The 24,744-nt window shown below is 46.0% G+C and overlaps 1 protein-coding gene across 1 annotated transcript in view; it reads right to left on the bottom strand.

Annotated features, from left to right (window-relative positions):
* Positions 1–14,591, bottom strand: part of LOC139230342 (proline-rich transmembrane protein 1-like) — a 47,025-nt gene extending 32,434 nt beyond the window's left edge. The window contains exon 1 of the mRNA XM_070862169.1: positions 14,371–14,591. Within this exon, the coding sequence (XP_070718270.1) occupies positions 14,371–14,389 (19 nt within the window). The 5' untranslated portion in view covers positions 14,390–14,591. The remainder of the gene's footprint in view (positions 1–14,370) is intronic.
* Between the last annotated feature and the right edge of the window lie 10,153 nt (positions 14,592–24,744).

Raw genomic sequence — 24,744 nt, 5'->3', positions numbered from 1 at the left:
GCCTGTACCTCACTCCTGGGTATCTGTTATTCTATATATAAACCCCTCAAACTCCTCGATTGGATCCCAGCCTGTAACTCTTTCCCGCGTATCTGTTATTCTATATATAAACCCCCCAAACTCCTCGATTAGATTCCAGCCTGTTACTCATTTCCTGGTATCTGTTATTCTGAATATAAACCCCTCGAACCCTTCGATTAGATTCCAGCCTGTTACTCACTCCCGGGTATCTGCTATTCTATATATAAAACCCCCCGAACTCCTTGATTAGATTCCAGCCTGTAACTCACTCCCGGGTATCTTCTATTCTATATATGACCCTCTGAACCCCTCGATTAGATTCCAGCCTATTACTCACTTCCGGGTATCTGCTATTCTATATATAAACCCCACCCCTCCCCCCCCCCCAAACCCCTCGATTAGATTCAGCCTGTAGCTCACTCTCGGGTATCTGTTATTCTATATATAAACCCCCCAAACCCCTCGATTAGATTCAGCCTGTAGCTCACTCTCGGGTATCTGTTATTCTATATATAAACCCCCCAAACCCCTCGATTAGATTCAGCCTGTAGCTCACTCGCGGGTATCTACTATTCTATATATAAAACCCCCCGAACTCCTTGATTAGATTCCAGCCTGTAGTTCACTCCCGGGTATCTGCTATTCTATATATAAACCCCCTCCCCCAAACCCCTCGATTAGATTCAGCCTGTAGCTCACTCCCGGGTATCTGTTATTTATATATAAACCCCCCTGAACCCCTCAAATAGATTCAGCCTGTAACTCACTCCTGGGTATGTGTTATTCTATATATAACCCCCTCGAACCCCTCGATTAGACTCCAGCCTGTAACGTAAGTCTCCAGGACTTCCCTTGAGATTGTGTTCCACGTTCTCACAGCCTTTTGTGCGAAGAGGTTTTCTTGGTTCTCTTAAATTGGCTTAACTTGAATTCTAAGATAACGTTCCCCTTATTCTAATTTCCTAGACCGGGGTGGTGGGAGAAGTTCGCTATCTGCCCTGTCAATTCTTTTTAATTATGTTACACATCTCAGTCAGATCTCCCCTTAACCTCCTCATCCCCTGGGAATATTATCCAAGGACAACCTGTCTCTCATCGCAAATCAGTCCCTCCATCCCAGCTGCCATCCTGGTGAATTGTCGCTGGATTCTCTCCCGGACCTACACTTGCTTCCTAAAAGTGCGGCTCACAAAGCTGAACACACTAGGGTTAATCCCGCACTCTCGTCTCCCCAGTGGGGAATTGCCTTTGCAGTGGAACAGAGCATTGCCCCACATTCAGGACCCGGGTCAGTATGGGGTTAAATACAGAGTTAAGCCCCCCACCCCCACTCCCCACTCCTCTCCAACAAGTATAAACCCAACCTCAAAAGAGCAACCCTTCAATGCCCGGTTAGGGCATTTCCATGCCTGACTAGTCATGATTATGGCGCAAGTGTAGGGAGGGGGCCGATAACTGATGCATGGTCCTCATGGAGGAGACCTTCATGGTTGAGATAAAGCAGGTCGCAGGACATGCTTGCTGAAGCTGCCCAGCTTCCTGATGACAATGACCAATCTGATCTTGTGAGTGAATTAGCAGAGGGCTGAAATTAGATCTGAACAATAGGCTCCGCATGTGGTTTGCCAAGCTATTACTGTAATTCCACTGCTTTTGTGCAAAATTCAAGATGGGTAGTGGGGGAAACATTTTATTCCAAGTATCTCTTCCTCTGCTGTCTATTACATGACAGCTACAGCACGGAAACAGGCCATTGGGCCCAACAGGTCTATGTCGGTGTTTATGTTCCACATCAGCCTCCTCCCAACCCTCTTCATCTTACTCCATCAACATATCCACTCCTATCTCCCTCATGTGCTTGTCCAGCTTCTCCTTAAATCCATCTGTACTATTTGTCTCAACCATGCCTCGTGGTAGCGAGTTCCACATTCTTACCACTCTCTGGGTAAAGAAGTTTCTTCTGAATTTCCCATTGGATTTATTGGTGACAAGTGGAAACATCTTCTCTATGTCTACCTTCTCAAATCCCTTCCTAATTTTAAAGACCTCCATCAGCCTTCTCTTTTCTAGAGCTAAAAGCTACAGCCTGTGCAGCCTTTCCTGATAAATATATCCTCTCAGTTCTGGTATCATCTTTGTGAATCTCCAGTGCCTTTACATCCTCTTTATAATATGGAGACTAGAATTGTACAGTACTTGCTCCAAGTGTGGTCTAACTGATTATCTGCCTTCGTCCTCACCATCCAACCTGATCTATTTATCTGTATGTCTTTTCTTCGTTCTTCCTGTCTATTCAACTACTCTTTAACTATTCCCCTGCATTTGTACAGAATGCTCCACGCAGGTCACAGTGTGCCTATCTATATCTGTCAGTTATTCACCACACAACCGCTCACATTAAATTCCTCACTGAAGCGTTAATGCACTTCAAGTAAACAGTTTTAGCCTCTCCATAAAAATAATGGAATGAGGAACTTTGTGCCAGTTCAATACACATTCAGCAACAAGAAGGTACATTTATATAGCGCCTTCAGCACAGTAAAATATCACAAACCTTTCAAAGGGGAATTGAATAAATACCTGAAGGGAAAAACTTGCAGGGCTATGGGGAAAGAGCAGGGGGGGAGGGAGGGGTGGGGGGGGGGGGGGAAGGGGGTAGGACTAATTGGATAGCTCTTCCCAAGAGCCGGTACAGGCAATATGGGATGAATGGCCTCCTTCTGCGCTTATGATTCTATGAGAGGGATAGCAACAGTGAGAATACCGTCTCTCCCCATAATTCACCTTACTGATTAATTGCTGTTTCTATGTTAACACCAGCATGGTAGCGACACTTCTGTTTGGTTGCCAGGTGACATTCCAGTATACCAGCCTGAATAAACATGAGAACATAAGAAATAGGAGCAGGAGTAGGTCATTTGGACCCTTGGGCCTGCTCCGCCATTTAATAATATCATGGCTGATCTCATCATGGACTCAGCTCCACTTCCCTGCCCGCTCCCCATAACCCTTTATTCCCTTATCGCTCAAAAATCTGTCTATCCCCGCCTTAAATATATTTAATGATCCAGCTTCCACAACTCTCTGGGGCAGAGAATGCCATAGATTTACAATCCACTGAGAGAAGAAATTCCTCCTCACCTCAGCTTTAAATGGGCGTCTCCTTATTCTGAGACTATGTCCCCTAGTTTTAGTTTCCCCTATCAGTGGAAATATCCACTCTGCATTCACCTTGTCGAGTCCCCTCATGATCTTATATGTTTCGATAAGATGACCTCTCATTCTTCTGAACTCCAATGAGTATAGGACCAACCTATTCAACCTATCTTCATAAGTCAATCCCTTCATCTCCGGAATCAACCTCGTGAACCTTCTCTGAACAGCCTCTAATGCAAGTATATCCTTCCTTAAATACGGAGACCAAAACTGTACGCAGTACTCCAGGTGTGGTCCCACCAATATCCTGTACAGTTGTAGCAGGACTTCTCTGCTTTTATACTCTATCCCCCTTGCAATAAAGGCCAACATTCCATTTACCTTCCTGATCACTTGCTGTACCTGCATACTCATGTTTTGTGTTTCATGCACAAGGATCCCCAGGTCCCTCTGTACTGCAGCACTTTGCAATTTTTCTCCATTTAAATTATAATTTGTTTTTCTATTTTTTCTGCCAAAGTGCATAACCTCACATTTTTGCACATTATACTCCATCTGCCAACTGTTTGCCCACTCACTTAGCCTGTCTATATCCCTTTGCAGATTTTGTGTGTCCTCACAATTTGCTTTTCCACCTACCTTTGTATTATCAGCAAACTTGGCTACATTACACTCAGTCTCTTCATCCAAGTCATTAATATAGATTGTAAATAGTTGAGGACCCAGCACCAATCCCTGTGGCACCCCAGTAGTTACTGTTTTCCAACCAGAAAATGACCCATTTATCCTGACTCTCTGTTTTCTGTTAGTTAACCAATCCTCTACTCATGCTAATATATTACCCGCAAGCTTTTAGCTTGTGCAGTAACCTCTTATGTGCCATCTTATCGAATGCCTTCTGGAAATCCAAATACACCACATCCACCAGTTCCCCCTTATCCACCCTGCTCGTTACATCCTCAAAGAACTCCAGCAAATTTGTCAAACATGATTTCCCTTTCATAAAACCATACTGACTCTGCTTGATTGAATTATGCTTTTCCAAATGTCCCGCTACTGCTTCTTTAATAATGGACTCTAGCATTTTTCCAACCACAGATGTTAGGCTAACTGGTCTATAGTTGCCTGCTTTTTGTCTGCATCCTTTTTAAAATAGGGGCGTTACATTTGCGGTTTTCCAATCTGTTGGGACTGCCCCAGAATCCAGGGAATTTTGGTAGGTTACAACCAATGCATCCACTATTTCTGCAGCCACTTCTTTTAAGACCCGAAGATGTAAGGCATCAGCCATAAAACATTGGAGGTATGGCCAGGACAAGTTTACTTCAATCGTGGGTATCCCTGCCTGTGTATATAACAATGCCACTGTAAATTGATGGAGCTGTTTATCTAGATCTAAGAAAGAACTTGCATTTATATAGCACCTTTTACAACCTTGGGATGTCCCAAAGTGCTTTACAGCCAATTAAGTACCTTTGAAGTGTACCACCTGAGAGGTTAGACGAGGCCTCGGTTTAACGACTCATCCAAAAGGCGGCACCTCTGACAGTGCAGCATTCCCTCAGTACTGGCACTGGGAGCATCAAACTGGATTATGTGCTCAGGTGTCGGGAGTGGGCCTGGAACCCACAACAGTGCCCACTGAGCCACTGCTGACACCTATATCAGTGGATGCACCTCCCAACTCCCATTGAGAATGATCTTATCTTCATCTCAATGATTCCTCAACCTGTTGCTTCAAAAGTAATTTTCAACACATAGGCCCAGAATTTGGGGTGGGTAATAACAGCAAACAAAGTATCCACTGTTATTACCCCTTTGAAACTGCCCACAACTTCAGGATTTAGCACTTGCGCATCCTAACGCTGAAATCCTGAAGTTGCAGTCAGTCAGTCACTGCTCTGACACGGGCTGTGCTCTGTATCCCCATCCCCCACCCCCACAGCCTCTAGCTATTTATTAAGAGCCAGAGGGGAGATGATGAGATCTTTGTTTTTATGCAGCGGGTTGTTATGATCTGGATTGCACTGACTGGAAGGGTGATGGAAGCAGATTCAATAATAATTTCCAAAAGGGGACTGGATAAATACTTGAAAATCAAAAATTTGTAGAGCTATGGAGAAAGAGCAGCGGGAGTGGGACTAATTGGATAGCTCTAACAAAGAGCCAGTATAGGCACGATGGTCTGAATGGCCTCCTTCTGTGCTGTATGTGTCTCTGATTCTATCTAAATCTGCAGTAGATAGAGATCTGTAACTCTCTGGAGTCTCTCTATCTGTCTCTGTGTCTCTGGATATATATCAAACTATGTCCAAATGAAGTCCCTTTCTCTATCTCTCCAGCGAACATTTATCTGGATGTTACTTTGCAATACAGTATAGATTTTTCTCTACCTATCACTGGTTTGTCTGCCTCTGCCTTTGTCTCTATGCAGTACCTATATCTGTGTCTATCAGAAATCTCTCTCTCCTCGTCTCTCTGCGATATCTGATGCCTCTCTGTGCAACCTATCCCTATCCATATCGATTATTGACTTCATTGGAAAATAAAATTGAGCTGCTGATTCACTATCACCTAATTTGCGCTACCGCCCAAAGAACTATTTTACCCTACACTATCTCTGTCTTCCTCTGCAATAGAGCCATCACTGTACATATCTGAACTTTCTATCTTTCTATCAGTCTCGTTGCAATATAATCCCTATCGGTATCAACAACAGTCTCTCTCTGTGCAGTATATCCCTACCTGTATCTATTTACAGTCTCTGTCTCTCTCTCTCTCTCTCTCTGTGCAGCATATCCTATCTGTATCTATCTGCCGTCTCTCTCTCTCTCTCTGTGCAGCATATCCTATCTGTATCTATCTGCCGTCTCTCTCTGTGCAGTATATACCTATCTGTATCTATCTACAGTCTCTCTCTCTCTGCGCAGTATATCCCTATCTGTATCTATCTGCCATCTCTCTCTCTCTGCGCAATATATCCCTATCTGTATCTACCTACACACTCTCTCTCTCTGTGCAGTATATCCCTATCTGTATCTATCTACAGTCTCTCTCTCTCTCTCTCTCTGCGCAATATATCCCTATCTGTATCTATCTACAGTCTCTCTCTCTCTCTCTCTCTCTGCGCAGTATATCCCTATCTGTATCTATCTACAGTCTCTCTCTCTCTCTTTCTCTGTAGTATATCCCTATCTATATCTATCTAAAGTCTCTCTCTCGCTCTCTCTGTGCAGTATATCCCTATCTGTATCTATCTACAGTCTCTCTCTCTCTGCGCAGTATATCCCTATCTGTATCTACCTACACTCTCTCACTGTGCATTATATCCCTATCTGTATCTACCTACACTCTCTCACTGTGCATTATATTCCTATCTGTATCTACCTACACTCTCTCACTGTGCAGTATATCCCTATCTGTATCTATCTACAGTCTCTCTTTCTCACTGTGCAATATACCCTTATCTTTATCTATCTACAGTATCTCTCTGTGCAGTTTATCCCTAACTGTATCTGTCTAGTCTCTTTCTCCCTCTTACTGAAGTATATCCCTATATGTATCTATCTAGAATCTCTCTCACTGTGTAATATATCCCTATCTATATCTATCTATAGTCTCGCTCTCTCACTGTGCAGTATATCCCTATCTGTATCTATCTGCAGTCTCTCTATGCAGTATTTCCGTATCTGCATCTATCTATAGTCTCTCTCTCTCATTGTGCAGTATATCCCTATCTGTATCTATCTGCAGTCTCTCTATGCAGTATTTCCCTATCTGCATCTATCTATAGTCTCTCTCTCTCGCTGTGCAGTATATCCCTATCTGTATCTATCTATTTCTTATGTTCTTATGTTCTTATATTCAGTCTCTCTCTGTCACTGTGAAGTATATCCCTATATGTATCTATCTACAGACCTGATGGCTTACATCCTAAGGTCTTACGAGAAGTGGCTGCAGGGATTGGTTATTTGATTGTAATCTACCAAAATTTCCTGAATTCTGGGGCGGTCCCAGCAGATTGGAAAACCGCATATTTTAAAAAGAAGGCAGACAAAAAGCAGGAAACTATAGACCAGTTAACCTAACATCTGTCATTTGGAAAATGCTGGAGTCCATTATTAAGGAAGCAGTAGCAGGTCATTTGGAAAAGCATGATTCAATCAAGCAGAGTCAGCATGGTTTTATGAAGGGGAAATCATGTTTGACATGCTGGAATTCTTTGAGGATGTAATGAGCAGGGTCGTTAAGGGGGAACCAGTGGATGTGTATATTTGGATTTCTAGAAGGCATTCGATAAGGTGCCACATAAGAGGTTACTGCACAAGATAAAAGCTCACGGGGGTGGGGGCAATATATTATCATGGATAGAGGATTGGTTAACTATCAGAAAACAGAGAGTCAGGATAAATGGGCCAGTTGTCAAACAGTGATTAGTGGGGTGCCGCAGGGATCGGTGCTGGGTCCTCAACTATTTACAATCTATATTAATGACTTGGATGAAGAGACCGAGTGTAATGTAGCCTACTTTGCTGATGATACAAAGATGGGCGGGAAAGCAAATTGTGAGGAGGACACAAAAAATCTGCAAAGGGATATAGACAGGTTAAATGAGTGGGCAAACATTTGGCAGATGAAGTATAATGTGGGAAAATGTGAGGTTATCCACTTGGCAGAAATAATAGAAAAGCAAATTAGAATTTAAATGGAGAAAATTTGCCAAGTGCTGCAGTATAGAGAGACCTGGGGGTCCTTGTGCATGAAATACAAAAAGTTAGTATGCAGGTATGCAGCAAGTGATCAGGAAGGCAAATGGAATGTTGGCCTTTATTGCAAGGTGGATAAAGTATAAAAGCAGAGCAGTCTTGCTATATCTGCAGAGGGTTTTGGTGAGGCCACACCTGGAGTACTGCATACAGTATTGGTCTCCGTATTTAAGGAAGGATATACTTGCATTGGAGGCTGTTCGGAGAAGGTTCACTAGGTTGATTCCGGAGATGAGGTGGTTGACTTATGAGGATAGGTTGAGTAGGTTGGGTCAATACATATTGGAGTTCAGAAGAATGAGAAGTGATCTTATTGAAACATATAAGCTAATGAGAGGGCTCGACAAAGTGGATGCAGAGAGAGTATTTCCACTCGTAGGGGAAACTAAAATTAGGGGAAAAGGGCTAGAACCTCCACTTTCATGCTTATTGCCCAAAAATGGGCGTTATTTCCAATGTGGGCGGTAAAAAAGGGTTTTCAGATCGCCGGCTTCTCGCCCATTCTCAATATACCTAGTTTACATTTTTGAAAATGGGCGTTACCGTGAGCGATATCAAATGGGCGGTAGCGTTAAATTTTTTTGCGCTGTAAGGTGTGGCTGTCCTTAGCAACGGCATGGCAACGCTCCATTCCCACAATTTAGGAGGTCAAGGGTCATTATGACATGCGCAGAAGAGGAGACAGAGAGAGAGGGAGCTCAGAGGGACTGAAGGTTGGCTGGGTGTGGTGTGGCTGCTTTGGGAGGAAGGAGGGAGACTTTAGAGCTTCACAGCAAGTAGGCAAACAAAAATGATCTGTTAACAGCCACATATTTGACTGAATTTGGCCTATAATGGAGGGAGAGGAGGAGGCATCACAGCACACTGTGGAGACTGAAGCTGGAGAGAGCAGTGAGGTGGGAGAGGAGCACATTGGACGCCGCAAAAGAGCCAGGAGGTTCTAGGAAGAGGCAAATGCCTCCCTCCTGCAGTAAGTCGAGTCACGCTGGGGTGATTTGACGCAGGAAGGGCGTGGGAAGCCCCCCCAAAGGCCTACCAGAGAATATGGGCCGAGATAGCAGAGGTGAGTCTCGTCGGCGACCAACGAGGTGCGTGAGGGCAACCAATGCCGCAAACGATGGAACGATCTTGTGGGATCTGCAAGAGTAAGCATTACATTGCTTTACATGTACTTATGTATTTATATAATTTGATTTGTAACAGTCATGAGTAACTATCAGCAGATGTGAGGTTTGCACTTTTACTGGGAATGTTTTACTCAAAATCTGCGGTCACGGTGTATGTCTTTAGGTAAAGAATGATAATAATCATAATAAACATGATTACATCTGTCGGTTATGTGTTGTATCAGTGTCTGTGACAGTACCTAGCAATGATATCATGCAATGATCTCATGCCATGTCGTCTTTTACAGAAGAAGCTCTCGACGATGAGGTCCATGCAGAGGCGAATGGGTGGGGGCCACCAGTCCCCAGCGACATCACTGACATGGAGGAACGAGTGCTCGCACTCGTGGGGAATCACCCCCGGACAGCCACGGATGCATCTACAGACCCTGAAGTGATGCCACGTGAGTAAAACTTACACCATTGCGTGATGTAAAGTCAATAGATGCCACACCAACTCATATCCGACTAATCACATATGAAAGATGATTTCTAAAAGTGTCATAGAAATAATGCTGGCCTAATGAAAATCATTGCAATCCACAATGTGTTGATGGTCATGAAATGTGATGTCTCTGATGATTTTGGGAGTGGTGGTGCTTTTGTCGTGCATATGCTGTGGGTAGCGCTGGACTCACCTTGTCACTCTAGCACCTCCCTTCTCCTCTAACAACCTCATTTGTGTCTTGCAGCTCAGCCAGCAGTGTGGCCTCAGGCAAGGCCACAGAGGCCAGAAGGTGGGGGCGCGGGGCAGGAGTCAGCGGATGATCCTGTTACATCTGGTGTTGAGGAGCTCCGATTGTCGTCTGTCAATCCGCTGGGTTTGTTCTCGACGGATGAGAGCGCGGACTTCTAAGAGCCTGCATCGCCACGCTCCAGAACCCATTTCACTCCAAGGCCTTCTATTGGTCCTCCGGTCATTCCCTCCTGCACTCTGGAGGTGCTGGCCCCAAGCACCTCTCCACAGGGCACCCCATTTGCCCCCAGGACGGCGCCGACCCTGCGGAGGCCTCGTGGACGTGGCAGGTCTGTTCCTCGAGCGCGACATGACAGCGGAGAAATGGCACAGTTGTCCAGGAGGACTGTAGACATTGGTGACCAGCTCGTCGAAGCTTTGGGGGGGCATATCCCGACTCTTGGCCACCATTTCCGAGTACATTCCGCGCATGGCGGAGTCCCTGGATGTGATAGCCAGGAACACTACTGCCACAGCCTTCCCAGTGGTCCCAGAGCGTGGCACTCCACCCCTAGGTTCCACACCACCACTGCGAACGACAGATTCGAACATCCTGCTTCTGCATCAGAGAATATTGGTCCCTCGGCACACCCGCTCCCATACCTGTCCAACCAATGCATCTGCCTTCATCCCCCCCAATGAGGCACCACCTGAGGAGCTCCTCGGCCAGGCGCTGTGGAGCGAGGAGGGGAAGGGCTAGAGGTGGGGAGAAGATAGAAAGAGGGAAAGGAAAGTAAGGTGCATGTGCGCAGATGATGGCTGTGTTATATCTCCATCTGGGTGTATGCAATTTGTTGCAATGTATGGGGGCTGGGGACCACGCTCTGCTTTGCCTTTGTATTCTGTGTTACTGGACATGTTGACCATGTGATTTATGTCAATGTTGGAAAAAGTGGGATGTGGGCAGGGGTTGGGTGTTATTGGCTGAGTTACTTATGATTTCAGACCAATGTTGGTATTAAACTTTTGTTATTGAACATAACCTTGTTGCACATTGTCTCAGATAGCTGGACCGTTGCACACTGGTGATTCCTTACTGTGAAAGGGTTAAATACAACTTAACATCAATCAATGTAAACTTTAACTGGCACCAAGATGATGGGCACCATTGATGTCTGAGCTGCACACACACAGCAGTGTGTCAGCATTATCACTCACATCAGTGCTTTTTCAGGCAAATCTTTCTGATATCAGCTCTTCACGTTAGAGTGAGATTTAACAAATGCCAGCCACACCGCTGGTATCTGTTCCGGTTAGTTCCAATTTTTGTGGGCAGTTTTTTGAGCGGGCGATATTCTGGGCGATATGTGTACGAGGTGGTGAAGTTAACAGTGGGCGATCTCCATGGCCGTTAGTTTGGGTAAAACTGCTCTTTACGACCAAAAACAGTCGGCAGGCATTATTTTTGAATCTCGGTGTTAAGTCCATGAGGAAAGTAACGCTGGGCAATAATATGGGCATTGAAATCGCCTGTTCTGCTGATTCCGCCAAAAAAAACTGGGCGGGCGGTAATATTTTTTCTCGCCGTTAAGCACATGGGGAAAATAACGCTCGGTGATAAGACTCCTAAAAAAGACCGTCTGTTTCCATTTTATGCCAAAATGGGCGATATTTGGGCGTTATACATCATTTCAGCAGTTAAATGGGAATTAAGTGGGCGTTAAGCAGGTAAAAAAAGTGGAGATTCTAGCCCATCGTCTTAGTTAAAGAGCAGTCCATTTAAAACTGAGATGAGAATAAATTTCTTCTCTCAGAGAAATCTATGGAATTCTCTGCCCCAGAGAGCTGTGGAAGCTGGGTCATTGAGTATATTTAAGGCGGAGCTAGACAGATTTTTGAGTGATAAGGGAGTAAAGGGTTATGGGGAGTGGGCAGGGAAATGGAGCTGAGTCCATGATCAGATCAGCCATGATCTCATCAAATGGCGGATCAGGCTCAAAGGGTCAAATGACCGACTCCTGCTCCTATTTCTTATGTTTTTATGTTCTTATCTCTCAGTTTCTCTCTCACTGTGCAGTATATGCCTATCTGTATCTATCTACAGTCTCTCTATGTGCTATATACACCATTCTGTATCTATCTATAGTCGCTCTCTCTCTGTGCAGTACATCCCTATCTGTATCTATCTAAAGTCTCTCACCCTGTGCAGTACATCCCTATCTGTATCTATCTACAGTCTCTCACTCCTATATACTTCAGAGACATGGACCATATACAGCAGGCACCTCAAACCTGAGAAGCACCGTCAACGCTGCCTCCGCATTGGCAGGATAGGCGCACTAACCTAGTTCTCGCTCAGGCCAACATCCCAGCATTGAAGCATTAAGCACATTCGATCAGCTCCAATGGATGGGCCACATCGTCCCCATACCCAATACCAGACTCCCAATACAAGCGCTCTACTCGGAGCTTCGACACGGCAAGCGAGCCCCAGGTGGGCAGAGGAAATGCTTCAAAGACACCCTCAAAGCCTCCTTGAAAAAGTGCAACATCCCCACCGACACCTGGGAATCCCTGGCCCAAGACCGCTCAAAGTGGAGGAAAAGCAGCGGGAAGGGGCCGAACACCTCGAGTCTCATCGCCGGGAGTAAGCGGAAGCCAAGCGCAAACAGCGGAAGGAGCGCACAACAACCCAGGCTCCCCACCCACCCATCCCTCCAACCACCGTCTGCCCCACCTGTGACAATCACTGTAGGTCCTGCACTGGACTCTTCAGTGGAAGCAAGTCATCCTCGACTCCGAGAGACTGCCTAAGAGAGATATCCCTATCTGTATCTATCTAAAATCTCTCTCCCTGCAGTATATTCCTTTCTGTAGCTATCTAAAGGCTCTCTGTGTGCAGTATATCCCTGTCTGAATCTATCTAAAGACTCTGTGCAGTGTATCTCTGTCCGTAACTATCTAAACTTTGTCTCTAGCTCTGAACTCTATTTTCAGGGCACTCCCCTTTATTAAGCCCATCCATTTGAAGGGGGGCTGTTACTCACATGCGCTCTGTGGATCTACACGTCAGACAGATTGTAGCTTCTGACGTGTTTCTACATGACTGCATCCCTGCATCAGAATGCAGACTTCTAACGTGTACCAGTACATTTCCATGACTAAAAACGTTGCTTATGGGAGTTAACAGCAGCGCAAACACTGAAGCGCAAAAAAAAAAGGTTTGAGAAAACGAGGAAGCTAGATGTACCGAAAAATGGGTTTTCATTTACCCCAAACACACATGCGTTGCATTACACTCTGCATATTGTTTTAGTAATGACTGGTGCCTCGGTATGAAATCCTCTTGTTTTTATAGGGGAGGCGCTCAACCCGTTACAGTGAGACAATCAGACCAATGTAAATGCTGATGCCGATTCACCATCGCTATCGTCCAAGATTCAGTGGGCCGTATTTTAATGCATTCAAGAATAAAGATTCACTGGAAACAACAGGCCCACAGGCATGGCCAATGTGAGAAATCCGCTTGTAAACGCGTAAAATGAAAGAAACGAATTCCGTTCAGAGAGAGGAGGGACAACCCTTCCCTTAAACCAGAACTGCCATAATTCCATTGCTGCAGGGAGGGAGAGGGGGCTGGGGAGATAAAGACCCCTGACATGGCAGTGATTGACAGCACATGGAAATACAGAAACATAGAAAGTAGGTGCAGGAGTAGGCCATTCGGCCCTTCGAGCCTGCACCGCCATTCAATATGATCATGGCTGATCATGCAACTTCAGCACCCCATTCCTGCCTTCTCTCCAAACCCCCTGATCCCTTTAGCACACGTCCCATCGTTTCCCCACAGCCCGAATCCCAGCCGTCCCCACACACCTTTCCTCCCCGAATATGCCACCCACTCATTTCCCTGGGGCGGTCTTGTCGGTTCGTGGGTTGAGACAGCGCAGTGCTGGGCAGCATCGCACGGGGCCGGGCGTGGGAGGGAGGGAGGGAGGGAGGTTGGAGACATCGGAGCTGCACCCGCGTCCTGCCCAAATCTCACAGCAGCACCGGGCACGGTCGTGGGGAAAGTGTCGCCCGCCCTGGGCACCGAAAGGGCGGCGGGAGCGGAGGCAGAGAGGACAAGAGCTGGGCATTGTTGCAAAGCTGCATCAGGCGCTGGTGACTCTGAACGAACTTCCTCTGGAGAGAAACAACCAGATTTGGAGCCAATGCCAATGTGCAGCCAATGAGAAAGGAACAATAGAGGGGAAATACAGAATATTTAGAGAGTGCACAGCGAGAGGCACATATCACACGTAACGCCAGTTCACTCCCCCTGGTGCCCTGGTGATCAAACATCACTGGACTAATTTGCGATCGAGACCTTTGTGGTTGTTGCAACGAGCGCACGATTAACACCACATTGCTCTGACGGACGATTCGCATTTTTTGACTTGTCACAACATTAGGAGCGTTCCTTTAATAATCCGACACAAATCTCCCCACTCCGCCGGCCTCGGCAGCACACCACACACGGAACAGACTCATTTGGGTTCATCGCACAGCCGGCGTCACCCGCCACAAGGGAAAACAATTTTACCTGTTTTCTCAGCAGACATGGTTTGTGTGTGAAAGCGGAAACGGCACTGGAAGCCTCACATTTGTTGGAAACGGGGGAGAAGAGGGGGGTAAGGGGAGGAGGAAGTCATCAATTCAAATTGCTCAGATGAATTGCAGGAATTCCTTTTTCTGCTCGCATCCCCTATCAGTTGGATGTGTGCAGAATTGCTCTCTCAACCGAGCCTGGCACTGCATCTCTTGTCTCCTCCGCCCCCTTCTTGTTGCTGCCGCTGGTTGGTGCTCAAAGCACAAGGATCAACCCGCTGTGGTAAATGACCCTTTCTGATTGCTCAGTCCCCACATCCATCACAGACATTCATTTTTACAGTCAGGATTGCTTACCTCCTGTTGGTTACTTTGTGCCGGCTGACTACTTTTAACCCTTTGGCTGCCCGGCAGCGATGCTGAAGTAAAACGTGCAAACAACAACTTGTATTTATATAGCGCCTGCAACGTAATAAAATGTCCCAAGGCACATCACAAGAGTGTTTTATAAGACCAAACAGATAAATGTGACAGCTAGCCATATAAGAAGAAATTAGGGCAGGTGACCAGAGGGAGGTTTTAAGGAGCGTCTTGAAGAAGGAAAGAGAGGTGGAGAGGTTTAAGGGGAGAATTCCAGAGCTTGGACCCAGAACAGCTGAAGACACGGCCATAAATGGAGTGATTAAAATAAGGGATGCACAAGATGCTAGCATTGGAGGAGCGTAGAGATTTCGGAGGTGTGCAGGGCTGGAGGAGGTTACAGAGATAGGGAGTTCCAGAGCTTGGGGCCCAGGCAGCTGAAGGCACGGCCACCGATGGTTGAGCGATTATAATCAGGGATGCTCAGGACGTCAGAATTAGAGGAGCGCAGACATCTCGGTGGATTGTGGGGCTGGAGGAGATTATAGAGATACGGAGCGTTGAGGGCCATGGAGGGATTTGTAAACAAGGATGAGAATTTTGAAATCAAGGAGTTGATAATCTAGCGCCTTTAATGACCTCAGAACGTCCCAATGTGCTTTACAACCAATGAAGACCTTTTGAAGTGTAGTAACTGTTGTAATGTGGGAAACGCAGCTGTCAATTTGCGCACAGCAAGCTCCCTCAAACAGCAATGTGATAATGACCAGATAATCTGTTTTATTGATGTTGATTGAGGAATAAATATTGGCCAGGACACTGGGAAGAATTCCCCTGATCTTCTTCAAATTAGTGCCATGAGATCTTTTACGTCCACCTGAGAGAGCAGACAGGGCCTCGGTTTAATGTCTCATCTGAAAGACGGCAACTCTGACAGTGCAGCGCTCCCTCAGTACTGCGGTGGGAGCGTCAGTTTAGATTTCTGTGCTCAAGTCACTGGAGTGGGACTTGAACACACAACTAACTGTCTGACTCAGAGGCAACTGTGCTACCCACTGAGCCATATCTGACACTAAACGAGGTCCTGGCATGGTACAAGTTATTGTGTTACATTTCTTTCAACTGATGTTCAGAGCCACACACCAAGCTGGATCAGTCAGCCCTGCCAAGGGTCACTCGTCAGGACTGACAATTACTCACCTTGCTTTGAAGAGTATTTCAGTGTGTATCACTTAACGATAACAATAATTTCATAGCCTAGAAATGACTGGGGACCAATATCAGTGGAATGCGAAATGCACTTGCATGATATTCCTCCATGTATTATTGTCCAACAACAACAACTTGAATTTATTTAGAGCCTTTAATCGAGTAAAACATCCCAAGACATTTCACTGGAGCGAATATCAAACGAGATTTAACACTGAGCTAAATAAGGAGATACTCGAACAGGTGGTCAAAAGTTTGGTCAAAGAGGTAGGTTTTACGAAGTGTCTTAAAGGAGGAGTGAGAGGTAGAGAGGTGGAGAGATTTAGGGAGGGAATTCCAGAGCTTGGACACAGAACAGCTGAAGACACGGCCATAAATGGAGTGATTAAAATAGGGGATGCACAAGATGCAAGCATTGGATGAGAGCAGAGATCTCGGGGGTGTGCAGGGCTGGAGGAGGTTGCAGAGAAAGGGAGGATTTGACCAATTTAACTTAAGCTGGTTAAGGACTGCGTTAAAATGCCAGGCTGAGCAATGTCATGCCAAGGGGTTAAATATTTGCTCTTAATAGACACAAGAAATTCTTGCTTCGAAACTAAAAAAAATGTTTTGTATCTGTGTCTCTTGAATCATGAATGTCTCTTCGAACATGTCCCTGATGTTGACAACCCATTCATGCATTTATTTCTATTTGCAATCAGTCACTGGCCTGTTGTTCGTGGACAGGATTAACCCTTTCACACATCTATTCTTTTTAACAATCTGCCAGTGTTTCAATGAGACTTCAACCTACAAACACAGCAGAATTGACCCTATACCCCATTGCTTCTCTTTGATGGTTGGTCTTTCTCCACACTGTTCTTCACAGAGAGCATTAACCCTCTGAGACTTAATCATTGGGTATACCGGTTCCTGACAACAGCTAGTTACAGCTAGCTACTGGGATATATTGTCATCCACATCGATGGAATAAAAAATCGTTGGGATCCATAAAGTACATCTGATCTGATGGGATTTACACATTCACCGACTTCTTCCAGTTGACTGACTCACCAGCCTGACTGCTTCACCTGTAATTTTCCATTGAGGTCATGGCACCACAACAAGAGAAATGCCTAATGCACAAGCAAGACTTGCTGTGCCCCTGAAGGGAATACCAGGAATCCAAAGGCAGTTTAAAAGTGGCGCAGATTTGCAAATGATGTAATAGTGCCAGAGGACACCTGTTAATAGTGTGATAGTGTGAGAGGGCACCTGTTGGTGTAATAGTGTGAGAGGGCACCTGTTAGTGTAATAGTGTGAGAGGGCACCTGTTAGTGTAATAGTGCGAGAGGGCACCTGTTAGTGTAATATTGTCAGAGGGCTCCTATTGGTGTAATAGTGTGAGAGGGCTCCTGTTGGTGTAATAGTGTGAGAGGGCTCCTGTTGATGTAATAATGTGAGAGGGCTACTGTTGGTGTAATAGTTTGAGAGGGCTCCTGGTGGTGTAATAGTGTGAGAGGGCTACTGTTGATGTAATAGTGTGAGAGGGCTCCTGTTGGTGTAATAGTTTGAGAGGGCTCCTGTTGGTGTAATAGTGTGAGAGGGCACCTGTTGGTGTAATAGTGCGAGAGGGCTCCTGGTGGTGTAATAGTGCGAGAGGGCTCCTGTTGGTGTAATAGTGTGAGAGGGCTCCTGTTGGTGTAATAGTGTGAGAGGGCTACTGTTGGTGTAATAGTGTGAGAGGGCTCCTGTTGGTGTAATAGTGTGAGAGGGCTCCTGTTGGTGTAATAGTGTGAGAGGGCTCCTGTTAGTGTAATAGTGTGAGAGGGCTCCTGTTGGTGTAATAGTGTGAGAGGGCTCCTGTTGGTGTAATAGTGTGAGAGGGCTCCTGTTGGTGTAATAGTGTGAGAGGGCTCCCCTTGATGTAATAGTGTGAGAGGGCTCCTGTTAGTGTAATAGTGTGAGAGGGCTCCTGTTGGTGTAATAGTGTGAGAGGGCTCCTATTGGCGTAATAGTGCGAGAGGGCACCTGTTCCTGTAATAGTGTGAGAGGGCTCCTGTTGGTGTAATAGTGTGAGAGGGCTCCTGTTGGTGTAATAGTGTGAGAGGGCTCCTGTTAGTGTAATAGTGTGAGAGGTCACCTGTTGGTGTAATAGTGTGAGAGGGCTCCTGTTGGTGTAATAGTGTGAGAGGTCTCCTGTTGGCGTAATATTGCGAGAGGGCACCTGTTCCTGTAATAGTGTGAGAGGGCTCCTGTTGGTGTAATAGTGTGAGAGGTCTCCTGTTGATGTAATAGTGTGAGAGGGCTCCTGTTCGTGTAATAGTGCGAGAGGTCAGCTGTTGATGTAATAGTGTGAGAGGTCTCCTGTTGATGTAATAGTGTGAGAGGTCTCCTGTTGGCGTAATAGTGCGAGAGGTCACCTGTTGATGTAATAGTGTGAGAGGTCTCCTGTTGATGTAATAGTGTGAGAGGGCTCCTGTTGGTTTAATAGTGTGAGAGGTCTCCTGTTGGCGTAATAGTGCGAGAGGGCACCTGTTCCTGTAATAGTGTGAGAGGGCTCCTGTTGGCGTAATAGTGTGAGAGGGCACCTGTTCCTGTAATAGTGTGAGAGGTCTCCTGTTGGCGTAATAGTGCGAGAGGGCACCTGTTCCTGTAATAGTGTGAGAGGGCTCCTGTTGGTGTAATAGTGTGAGAGGGCTCCTGTTGGTGTAATAGTGTGAGAGGGCTCCTGTTGGTGTAATAGTGTGAGAGGTCTCCTGTTGGCGTAATAGTGCGAGAGGGCACCTGTTCCTGTAATAGTGTGAGAGGGCTCCTGTTGGTGTAATAGTGTGAGAGGGCACCTGTTGGTGTAATAGTGTGAGAGGGCTCCTGTTGGTGTAATAGTGTGAGAGGGCTCCTGTTGGTGTAATAGTGTGAGATGGCTCCTGTTGGTGTAATAATGAGAGAGGGCTCCTGTTCGTGTAATAGTGTGAGTGGGCTCCTGTTAGTGTAATAGTGTGAGAGGGCACCTGTTAGTGTAATAGTGTGAGAAGTCTCCTGTTGGTGTAATAGTGTGAGAGGGCTCCTGGTGGTGTAATAATGAGAGAGGGCTCCTGTTCGTGTAATAGTGTGAGATGGCTCCTGTTGGTGTAATAGTGTGAGAGGGCTCCTGGTGGTGTAATAATGAGAGAGGGCTCCTGGTGGTGTAATAGTGTGAGAGGGCTCCTGTTGGTATAACAGTGTGAGAGGGCTCCTGTTTGTGTAATAGTGTGAGAGGGCTCCTGTTGGTGTAATAGTGCGAGAGGGCACCTGTTTGTTTAATAGTTCGAGAGGGCACCTGTTGATGTAATAATGTGAGAGGGCTCCTGTTAGTGTAATAGTGCGAGAGGGCACCTGTTGATGTAATAATGTGAGAGGGCTCCTGTTAGTGTAATAGTGCGAGAGGGCACCTGTTGATGTAATAATGTGAGAGGGCTCCTGTTAGTGTAATAGTGTGAGAGGGAACCTGTTCCTGTAATAGTGTGAGAGGGCTCCTGTTGGTGTAATAGTGCGAGAGGGCACCTGTTGATGTAATAATGTGAGAGGGCTCCTGTTGGTGTAATAGTGTGAGAGGGCTCCTGTTGGTGTAATAGAGTGAGAGGGCTCCTGTTGGTGTAATAGTGTGAGAGGGCTCCTGTTGGTGTAATAGTGTGAGAGGGCTCCTGTTGGTGTAATAGTGTGAGATGGCTCCTGTTGGTGTAATAGTGTGAGAGGGCTCCTGGTGGTGTAATAATGAGAGAGGGCTCCTGTTCATGTAATAGTGTGAGAGGGCTCCTGTTAGTGTAATAGAAACATAGAAACATAGAAAATAGGTGCAGGAGTAGGCCATTCGGCCCTTCTAGCCTGCACCGCCATTCAATGAGTTCATGGCTGAACATTCAACTTCAGTATCCCATTCCTGCTTTCTCGCCATACCCCTTGATCCCCCGAGTAGTAAGGACCTCATCTAACTCCTTTTTGAATATATTTAGTGAATTGGCCTCAACAACTTTCTGTGGTAGAGAATTCCACAGGTTCACCACTCTCTGGGTGAAGAAGTTCCTCCGCATCTCGGTCCTAAATGGCTTACCCCTTATCCTTAGACTGTGACCTCTGGTTCTGGACTTCCCCAACATTGGGAACATTCTTCCTGCATCTAACCTGTCTAACCCCGTCAGAATTTTAAATGTTTCTATGAGGTCCCCTCTCATTCTTCTGAACTCCAGTGAATACAAGCCCAGTTGATCCAGTCTTTCTTGATAGGTCAGTCCCGCCATCCCGGGAATCAGTCTGGTGAACCTTCGCTGCACTCCCTCAATAGCAAGAATGTCCTTCCTCAAGTTAGGAGACCAAAACTGTACACAATACTCCAGGTGTGGCCTCACCAATGCCCTGTACAACTGTAGCAACACCTCCCTGCCCCTGTACTCAAATCCCCTTGCTATGAAGGCCAACATGCCATTTGCTTTCTTAACCGCCTGCTGCACCTGCATGTCAACCTTCAATGACTGATGTACCACGACACCCAGGTCTCTTTGCACCTCCCCTTTTCCTAATCTGTCATCATTCAGATAATAGTCTGTCTCTCTGTTTTTACCACCAAAGTGGATAACCTCACATTTATCCACATTATACTTCATCTGCCATGCATTTGCCCACTCACCTAACCTATCCAAGTCGCTCTGCAGCCTCACAGCATCCTCCTCGCAGCTCACACTGCCACCCAACTTAGTGTTATCCACAAATTTGGAGATACTACATTTAATCCCCTCATCTAAATCATTAATGTACAGTGTAAACAGCTGGGGCCCCAGCACAGAACCTTGCGGTACCCCATTAGTCACTGCCTGCCATTCTGAAAAGTACCCATTTACTCCTACTCTTTGCTTCCTGTCTGACAACCAGTTCTCAATCCATGTCAGCACACTACCCCCAATCCCATGTGCTCTAACTTTGCACATCAATCTCTTGTGTGGGACCTTGTCGAACGCCTTCTGAAAGTCCAAATATACCACATCAACTGGTTCTCCCTTGTCCACTCTACTGGAAACATCCTCAAAAAATTCCAGAAGATTTGTCAAGCATGATTTCTCTTTCACAAATCCATGCTGACTTGGACCTATCATGTCACCTCTTTCCAAATGCACTGCTATGACATCCTTAATAATTGATTCCATCATTTTACCCACTACCGATGTCAGGCTGACCGGTCTATAATTCCCTGTTTTCTCTCTCCCTCCTTTTTTAAAAGTGGGGTTACATTGGCTTCCCTCCACTCTATAGGAACTGATCCAGAGTCAATGGAATGTTGGAAAATGACTGTCAACGCATCCACCATTTCCAAGGCCACCTTCTTAAGTACTCTGGGATGCAGTCCATCAGGCCCTGGGGATTTATCGGCCTTCAATCCCATCAATTTCCCCAACACAATTTCCCGACTAATAAGGATTTCCCTCAGTTCCTCCTCCTTACTAGACCCCCCGACCCCTTTTATAACCGGAAGGTTGTTTGTGTCCTCCTTCGTGAATACCGAACCAAAGTACTTGTTCAATTGGTCCGCCATTTCTTTGTTCCCCGTTATGACTTCCCCTGATTCTGACTGCAGGGGACCTACGTTTGTCTTTACTAACCTTTTTCTCTTTACATATCTATAGAAACTTTTGCAATCCGTCTTAATGTTCCATGCAAGCTTCTTCTCATACTCCATTTTCCCTGCCCTAATCAAACCCTTTGTCCTCCTCTGCTGAGTTCTAAATTTATCCCAGTCCCCAGGTTCGCTGCTATTTCTGGCCAATTTTTATGCCACTTCCTTGGCTTTAATACTATCCCTGATTTCCCTTGATAGCCACGGTTGAGCCACCTTCCCTTTTTTATTTTTATGCCAGACAGGAATGTACAATTGTTGTAGTTCATCCATGCGGTCTCTAAATGTCTGTCATTGCCCATCCACAGTCAACCCCTTAAGTATAATTCGCCAATCCATCCCAGCCAATTCACACCTCATACCTTCAAAGTTAGCCTTCTTTAAGTTCTGGACCATGGTCTCTGAATTAACTGTTTCATTCTCCATCCTAATGCAGAATTCCACCATATTATGGTCACTCTTCCCCAAGGGGCCTCGCACAACGAGATTGCTAATTAATTCTATCTCATTACATAACACCCATCCTAAGATGGCCTCCCCCCTAGTTGGTTCCTCGACATATTGGTCTAAAAAACCATCCCTTATGCACTCCAGGAAATCCTCCACCACCGTATTGCTTCCAGTTTGGTTAGCCCAATCTATGTGCATATTAAAGTCACCCATTATAACTGCTGCACCTTTATTGCACGCACCCCTAATTTCATGTTTGATGCCCTCCCCAACATCACTACTACTGTTTGGAGGTCTGTACACAACTCCCACTAACGTTTTTTGCCCTTTGGTGTTCTGTAGCTCTACCCATATAGATTCCACATCATCCAAGCTAATGTCCTTCCTAACTATTGCCTTAATCTCCTCCTTAACCAGCAATGCTACCCCACCTCCTTTTCCTTTTATTCTATCCTTCCTGAATGTTGAATACCCCTGGATGTTGAGTTCCCAGCCCTGATCATCCTGGAGCCACGTCTCCGTAATCCCAATCACATCATATTTGTTAACATCTATTTGCACAGTTAATTCATCCACTTTATTGCGGATACTCCTTGCATTAAGACACAAAGCCTTTCGGCTTGTTTTTTTAACACCCTCTGTCCTTTTAGAATTTTGCTGTACAATGGTCCTTTTTGTTCTTTGCCTTGGGTTTAATAGTGTGAGAGGGCACCTGTTACTGTAATAGTGTGAGAGGGCTCCTGTTGGTGTAATGGTGTGAGAGGGCACCTGTTGCTGTAATAGTGTGAGAAGTCTCCAGTTGGTGTAATAGTGCGAGAGGGCATCTTTTGGTGTAATAGTGTGAGAGGGCTCCTGTTAGTGTAATAGTGTGAGAGGGCACCTGTTGAATTTTCTGCACTCCTCCTCTCCCTCTGGATGGGTTGTAATGAAGTAAGCCCCTTCCTCCTCTTCAGGGCTGTTTCACAGGGCGCACAAAGGCCTTCCAGGCAGGAGCAACAGCAGGGAGCTCCTCCTCTCACTGCAGCACAGCTCCAAATGATCAGGCCAAGCCTCCAACAGCTCCACCATTGGTCCACAGAACTCTTTTTGGTTGAATAACGAAATAAACGTTAAACCAAAATGCCCCCCAATCTGGGGGACACTCCAAACATTTCAAACTGCCCTTTTTTTTACTTTTTGTTGACTTTTTTTTAAAGGGCCATAAAATCATTAATTCTACAAGTGCCCCTATAAAAGGGGAGGGGGACACTAAAAACACCGGCAATTAAAACAAATTAAACTTTAAAACATAAAATCAAATTAAAATTTGGTTGACGGGCGTGATGATGCACTCCAGTCCCTCCGGTGCCTACCTCTCGCGGAAGGCCGCGAGCGTACCGGTGGACACCGCGTGCTCCATCTCCAAGGACACCCTGGCGCGGATGTACGCGCGGAAGAGAGGCAGGCAGTCAGGCTGAACGACCCCCTCGACCGCCCGCTGCCTGGACCGGCTGATGGCACTCTTGGCCGTGCCCAGGTGCAGTCCTACGAGGAGGCCCTCGGACCTACCTGCTCCCCTCCGCACAGGGGGGGCACCTGTTGATGTAATAGTGTGAGCGGGCACCTGTTGATGTAATAGTGTGAGCGGGCTCCTGTTGGTGTAATAGTGTGAGAGGGCTCCTGTTAGTGTGATAGTGTGAGAGGGTCTCCTGTTGGTGTAATAGTGCGAGAGGGCACCTGTTGATGGTATCATTATCTAACAGCCATTGCCTGTTCATGATGTCATTGTGATAATTAATCTATTGAGTAATTTAATCATGGTCAATTTCCTGTGGTTTTTGCAATGAGATCCCAGCTGGCCACCATTGATTCCTTACAGTTGCGCTGTGCTATTATTGGCATGGTTGGCTTTGGAATTGGTTGTAGTGGGATTCCCATTAAAATGCATCATTAATTTTGTCTTTGTTTTCATTTTTCTAAATTAGTTTCTGACATAGTGGTAGAAACCCTCACCATGTTTAAAAAGTACTTTGATGTGCATTTGGAGTGACGTAACCTTCAGGGCTACAGACTGAGAGCTGGAACGTGGAATTTATGCTGGATAGTTCTTTGTCGGCCAGCGAGGTCATGATATGCTGAAATGGCCTGCTTTCATGCTGTAAATTTCTATGATTCTATGATGGTAGCCGGGTCGAGTGGGAGAAAAAAGAGTTACGAACTTTTCAAAAATGACATGCCACGGAGTTGTTTGTTGTTGACAATGTAGTCGTGTTACTCTAATGGAAGAGATGCCACTGATTCGAGGTTGAAATGAAGGTATATAGTTGGGGCAGAGAAGAGGAGCATTAATCTGTGTCTTGCTGAGGCTGTGCTACACCTGATCTGGCATTGCTGGATGCTGACAGTATTAGACAAAAGTAAAAAGTGTTCCGTTCCCAACATTAGCATTTCTCATCAGAGTGAAGGAAAATCAATCTACGCAATGTAAAAAAAAATAGTTTATGTGTTCATTTTAAGGAATCTCATTTGCCAATAGTGATCACCTGGTCTTTTCCAATGAGTGATATGCGGGGCTTTGGATGCTCATGGTCGGCAGCAGGTGGCCCGACGCCCCGCCAACTTGACACTTGTCATTTCTGTCCTTGGGGGTTGGTGGGGTATCTGCACAGAGGTAGGAGGTGGCTGATCAAGAATTGGTGAGTTTTCCAAAGTCACGTCTCGAGCCTCCAGGTCTGCAGAGACCGACCA

This window comes from Pristiophorus japonicus, chromosome 19 (genome assembly GCF_044704955.1).
Source record: "Pristiophorus japonicus isolate sPriJap1 chromosome 19, sPriJap1.hap1, whole genome shotgun sequence".
NCBI classification, from domain to species: Eukaryota; Metazoa; Chordata; class Chondrichthyes; family Pristiophoridae; genus Pristiophorus; species Pristiophorus japonicus.
This window is presented reverse-complemented; position numbering and strand designations above follow the sequence as displayed.